This window comes from Typha latifolia, chromosome 1 (assembly GCF_019914945.1).
Source record: "Typha latifolia isolate L0001 chromosome 1, TyphaL0001v2, whole genome shotgun sequence".
NCBI lineage: Eukaryota > Viridiplantae > Streptophyta > Magnoliopsida > Poales > Typhaceae > Typha > Typha latifolia.
In genome coordinates, this window is record NC_133086.1 from 20,754,308 (window position 1) to 20,760,644 (window position 6,337).

Genomic DNA, 6,337 nt, shown 5'->3' on the forward strand with positions numbered 1-6,337 from the left:
ATTCAATTGAATCCTTAGTGAAGTTTCCTTTCATTGTCAAGTAATAAATGATCTTCAATGTCTTGTTTCTGATACACTCATTCTAGGACAGTTCATCTGTTTCTGATAGAGTTTGTTCTTACATAGAATGTCCTGCAGAATCAAAGCTTCAGTGTATGTGCTTGCAAGCTTGTTGGCTGAGTGAACCATATTTTATAGAGTTCAAGCTCATGTTCTGTGGGCTCAGAAATGTTTGAGCCTGACTAAATTTGGTCTAAATAATTTGCCGTAAGATAGCCCCATGCAATTGGGCTACTCTCTTAGAGTGGTCCAAATACTTAATTGGTTGGTCCTCTGCTACACTTTGTAAGCCTATCTCCCTTTCTTCTCGCCGCTATTCCCTCCTATTTTCGCCCCCACTGTCGGTCACTCCTGTTCCTCATCACTATCCATAGTCGCTTCTATCTCGTCGCTGTCTTCTTCTGCTTCCAGCTTTTATAGATGTTCTACTATCCCAACGAGATAGATAGAAATAAGACATTGTTACTTTTAAGTAATAGCAAACATAATTCTAATTTTCCTCTCCAATTTTATGTTTCACCGGTATCTTTAAATTCAATTATTTTATAGGCTTAAAATTTACTGAAAGATAACAGTTTAAAATAAAGGCTTAAAATTGATTGAAAGACAGTAGTTTAATGTAATTCATTGAGAAATTACACAAGTAGATGATCGCTTACGTAATTCGGTATTAAATAACGAAAAGAAAATTAATTCACTGTTTTAGTTGTTATATAAATTGTAATCAGTATTATTTATATGCGCTAAAGTTTATACAGTCATTTATAATTTTATATTTATCGAATATCTTTAGATTCAATAATTTTGGGGCTTAAAATTTAAAAGTATCGGTTATGATTAGTAGACTTATAAACTCATACATAATTTGTAAAGATATTAAACACAAATTTGTTTAGATAGAATAGGCGGTAAAAGAAGAAGGAAGAAGAAGAAGAAATAAAAATATTTAAAAAGTTATTATTTTGTCGAAAAAATATTTTCTTTTAAAAAAAGATAAAATGGTATTAAATAAAAATAAAAATTTTATTTTTATCTTCCACTCAAAAATAAAGTAAAAATAATATAGTTAAAAAAATAATAAAATTAGATGATTTTGTAATCGTAACATACAACTAGTAAAAGAGGCGTATGAAATTGTATCAGATTTTTGGGGGCAAAGAGGCTCATCTAGAATTGCAGATAAAGAAAATAAAGACCACGGGAAACGGGGAGCCGTAAATCGATACTTATTATCTCGTTCCGTTGGCGTTGGACAACTTGGGCATCAAGATAGTGATAGAAAACAACGGCTAGAAGTGAGTCAGCAGAGATCTCGACGGAAACGAAGCCAACACCGAACAATTCCTCCACCCGCTCCTCTAATCCGTTCTTCTTCGAGCATCGAAAACCCTAGGGCTTCTTCTCTTTCGACGCTCTCTCTTCCCTCCTTTCAGAATCAAGTAGGAAACCCTAGGACGGCTAATTCCTCGCTATCCCCGACGGCGGAGGCGTCGTCGTCGGCGGCGGCGGAGAGGGGCCGCACCGGGGCAGGGTCAGGGTTCCGGTACATCACGGGCGCCGCGCTGGGGTGGTGGGAGAGGTGGATGGTCATGGGAGCCGCGGGTTCCAAGCTCGAGAAGGCTCTCGGCGACCAGTTCCCTGAAGGCGAGAGGTACTTCGGTCTCGAGAACTTTGGCAACACCTGCTATTGCAACAGCGTCTTGCAGGTATTCTCTCCCCCTTCTGGATTGTGTCATCTCTTCTTTCTTCTTGATTGGGTCTCATCAACTCTGCAAATAGATTTTTTTTAGATTCGATCTCCTTTCAATAGAAATGATTAGATTAGCTTGTAAATATATGGGTGCTGTTGCAACAGCACTATTCTGAGCTGAGGGCGTAATTTTTTTACCTGTGTTTGGATAGAAATAAGAATATGGAAATTGGATTTAGTCATGCTTTTATGAGGTATCTTTTAGCTTTTATTTACAACATTCTTCGGAGGAAAACCTACTTGGTGTTATAAATACTAAATAGGTTTTGTTTCGGTACAAATTGCTTCATCCTTTTGCGAGTTATTTGTTTCACTAAAACTGTGGAATTAGCAAGTGTTCTTCTTGTGGTTGGAGAAAATAACTTGTGGCTTGATAAATAAGCTTTTTTAGTATCAGGTAAGATTACTAGTTTGCTATGAAGCTTTTAAGTGCTCTTTTCAACCAATCTGCAATGATCATTGAAGATTTTCCGGACTGCTTAGAAATTGCATGGATGTTTACAATCCTAAGTGGTATCATTCTCTAGAGCACCACAGATTTTTTTTTCCGGAAAGCTAGCACTCAATATTCATCTCGTAGATTATCTTATTAATTTATGAAGGCTCAAGGGTGAGACAACTATTAGACAATTGCTTGTAAAATATAATGGATTAGGCAACTTAGTTACCCCATTGTTGGAACCAGTCTCATTTCTCTATGAGCATTATTTTCTCTGCCAATTTGTTTCTTCCTGCAGGTATGGAGAAACGAGTTGTTTAAGGATGGTGGAATATATTTTGTCTGTTGTATTTTATTAATAACACTTAAACAAAGACTAAATCAACCTACTAATTTAATTAATATATTTAATATCAGGCACTTTATTTTTGTGTTCCTTTCCGGGAGCAACTGCTGGATTATTATTCAAGTAATAAGAATATTGCAGACTCAGAGGAAAACATTTTGACTTCCTTAGCAGACCTGTTCATGCAGGTAAGTGATCTATCCTTAAATTTTGTTGTTGTATGCTCCTAGCATGAAGTTGTAATATTCGACACTGTATATGCCACTCTTCTTAAAGATACCTGTCTGCTCACTAAATACTTCTTGAAAATGGTTATGCAAGCTTTACCTTATCACACAAGATTGTGAGATTGTTTTTTATCTTTTTTTTTAATCTAAGATTTAACTTGCTAAGAGCACTATAACTTCCTCCCAATGCAAAAAGGACCACTAATTACGAGATGTGTGAAGTCTTATTACCTACATTGCTGGATAGAGTAGTTTTTTCACTTTTTCTAATCAAATCTGTCACGCCAGATGACAGAGTTACAGTCTTAGACACCCTTTTACATGACCTTATGTTTTGATTTATAAGATCTTCTCTATCTGGTTTACCTTTTCAGTTGACAAGCCATTCCCTTACCCTTGACTAGGAGTAACCTTAGCAGAGTTTTGATGGTCAGTGTCCACTTAAATAACTAACTATAATCTGCTCAATCCTTTCATTGGGCGTTTTGTCTTTTAATTTGTGCCATTTCTAAGCCCTTCTACTGGAGTAGGCTGTATGGTGTTGATGATATTGGTTAGTCACCTATACATGTTAAGCCAATCATGCATCAACTTCAAATACCAAAGCCTCACTACTGATGTGAACTCTCAGTTTTTACATTTTTACCCTTCTTGATAGTCTATTTTAGCATGTAATTCTGGAACTTTTGATTGGTATGCATTTCTTAAGAATTAATATATTGGTGCAACTATGTCCAGATAAGCTCTCAGAAGAAAAAAACTGGCGTTATTGCTCCCAAGCGTTTTGTTCAAAGGGTGAAGAAACAAAATGAGTATTTCCGTAGCTACATGCACCAGGTAACTTGGTCTGTTCATTGATACTGTTGCAGCCTTATGATTACATGGTGTAGAAGCTATCTTTGTGTTGGATGAATTTTATTAGTGAGTGTACTGTTCTTAATTATGTTGCCATGTTGACTTTTCTGGCCTCTGTCTATTTTGAAGAATGGTTTTCAACTTGGCAGCTTTTTCCAATTTGAGAAATTTTGTCAAAAATTTTATTGTGATAAGTTGTTTCTATCATTGTGTAGCAAGATTTTGCTGAGATGAACTACAGTAAGCCAAAATAATCTCTTTTTTGGTAGCCTATCTTCCTGGTTGTCTGCTAAATAATAGGTCAGTTTGGTTACTTTGTCTTTAAAAGTTGGCTTTTAGCTTTCCAAATGTTTGAGGAGTACACTGACTTCTTCTTCTTTTTTTAATCTTTATCAAGCTTTATATTTTTTTCACCTAGTGGGCAACTCTCTGCTAATGCAAGAATCTCCTTGAATTTTTTATTATTTTTGTGTATGTTTAACTGTTGATCTATTTGTACATATGATGTTTTTCACATCCTTCCTGTGTGCACTTACTGTTCAGTCTCACCTAATTTCCCATGTATTGTTTCTGAATTTGAAGATCCAACAAGTTCCTCTTATGGAAGCTATGGAACTATACCATGCTTCCTTGCCTGCTCTTGCTTTAGCAATATACTTTTATTTACAGATTTTATGTATGAACCATCTTCTCACCTTCTTGTCTATTTTGCAGGATGCTCATGAATTTTTGAATTTTTTGCTAAATGAGCTTGTTGATATTCTTGAAAAAGAGTCAAATTCTGCCAAAACTTCCCCTGAAACCTCTTCATCGACAGAAAAAATTGGAAATGGACCTTGTAATCCTCTAGCAAATGGTCTTCGAAAAGAGCCTGTTGTTACATGGGTCCACAGGATTTTTCAGGTAAAGCAAAATGCATGCATCATTTTTCTTCTTTGTCAACTATTTTTCATATTGGTGTTTCATGACGCTATTCATGTTTGTAATTATCTATTGCAGGGTATACTTACCAATGAAACAAGGTGTCTACGATGTGAAACTGTCACTGCTAGAGATGAAACCTTTTTTGACCTAAGCGTTGACATTGAGCAAAATAGTTCAATCACAAGTTGTCTTAAAAATTTCAGCTCAACAGAGACTCTGAATGCTGAGGACAAGTTCTTTTGTGACAAATGCTGCAGGTGCTCTGCTTTTATCCGTTGCTTCCTTTACTTGTATACTGGGTGCTGTAACTGTCTTTTCCCAGATTTGGCACATGAAACTTTGTCGCAACATTTTAGGTGTTCTCCCTGAGAGTGTTTATGTAAGTACTGAAAACATGAGGATAGTAACCTCGTCAGGTGTCTATGAAATTATAGACACCAAAAATGTGATTATTATATTTTAATGCTGACTTTGCGGTAATGCCATCCCTAGAATTTCCATTTTAATATAATTATTGGTTCCTATTTTCTTTCTTCCAGATGTATATATTTTCTGATTTAAGATTTATTTCAAAATTATTTCCTTCTATCTTACTGATTTGGATTGATTTTGGTTTTTGTTTTTAATTAAACTGCAAGTAAAGATTATGTTGGAGATAGCATATGATAAAAGGTCTTGGGGATCTATTAGTTTGAGAGTATATGAATTCTAAAACTACTTTCTGAATGTAGTTTGCAGGAAGCACAAAAGAGGATGAAGATCAAGAAGCCACCACATATTTTGGTAATCCATCTCAAGCGCTTCAAATATATTGAGCAGCTTGGCCGATACAAGAAGCTGTGGTATAGGGTTGTTTTCCCCATGGAGCTAAAACTCACCAACACTATCGATGATGCGGACTCGGAGTACTCTCTCTTTGCAGTTGTTGTCCATGTGGGGAGTGGCCCCAATCATGGCCACTATATTAGCCTCGTAAAGAGCCATCACCACTGGTTATACTTCGATGATGAAAACGTGGAGATGATGGATGAGTCTACTTTGCCAACATTCTATGGATCTGCTCAGGAGTACTCAGGCAACACTGATCATGGTTACATCTTGTTCTACGAGTGCCTTGGGTCAAGGAGTTGAGGTCTTCTTTTCCTTTTCCTTGTTCCTTAGGTCTGCTAATTTCTCTGGCATACCCTCCTTTCATTATTTCTCGCACCAAAGAGAACTGGAAGCTCTTGGGAGTCTTTTGAGAGGAAATGTAAGGCGGGGTGTGTAATATTTTTGGTGATTGCAGTGTACAGTGGATGGTGGTTTCCACCCCCATTTAACAACAAAATAAGTCTTAATGAGTGGTAAAATAAAATCTTTGAAGTTGTCAATTGTATTCTTCTTTGTTTTATTGTATTTTTATAACTAGGAAATGCAGTTCTCCGTATTATATATTCTTTGCGTTTACTGGATTGGCATGTTTACGAAAACATAATACGGTTTTATCGGATGATTACGATGTGACCCACTCATGTTCTTGCATCCGCATTAGGTATAAGGCGTTTTAAAATTGAATTATCTCCAACCTACAGGAATAACCAATATGGCGCTCTGCTGCGCGATCTTACATTTTTCTTATTTGAAAGATCAAAATCCACTTTTACGCTCTCTTTTTCTTGGGTGCAAAATCAAGCCATTTTTAATATTTTCTTCCTATCTTTTCATTAAAAAAATAAAAAGAGAAGCGTATAATACAT

General features: G+C 36.1%; 1 protein-coding gene across 1 annotated transcript; it reads left to right on the plus strand.

Moving 5' to 3' along the window:
* The first annotated feature begins 1,204 nt into the window (after nt 1–1,204).
* Nucleotides 1,205–5,971, plus strand: LOC140802027 (ubiquitin carboxyl-terminal hydrolase 4-like). Its single transcript, XM_073157435.1, has 6 exons — nt 1,205–1,766; nt 2,667–2,783; nt 3,561–3,659; nt 4,392–4,580; nt 4,677–4,858; nt 5,333–5,971. Exons 1-6 carry the CDS (start codon nt 1,644–1,646, stop codon nt 5,730–5,732), a joined length of 1,110 nt encoding a protein of 369 aa, XP_073013536.1. The 5' UTR covers nt 1,205–1,643; the 3' UTR covers nt 5,733–5,971.
* The last annotated feature ends 366 nt before the right edge of the window (nt 5,972–6,337 follow it).

Excerpts from the sequence above, each read along its gene's own strand:
- LOC140802027 (XM_073157435.1), top strand. The coding sequence starts at position 1,644 with ATGGTCATGGGAGCCGCGGGTTCCAAGCTCGAGAAGGCTCTCGGCGAC. Across the intron at positions 4,581-4,676 it reads GGGTCCACAGGATTTTTCAG|GGTATACTTACCAATGAAAC; the intron begins GTAAAGCAAAAT and ends TATCTATTGCAG. Across the intron at positions 4,859-5,332 it reads TTTTGTGACAAATGCTGCAG|TTTGCAGGAAGCACAAAAGA; the intron begins GTGCTCTGCTTT and ends TTCTGAATGTAG.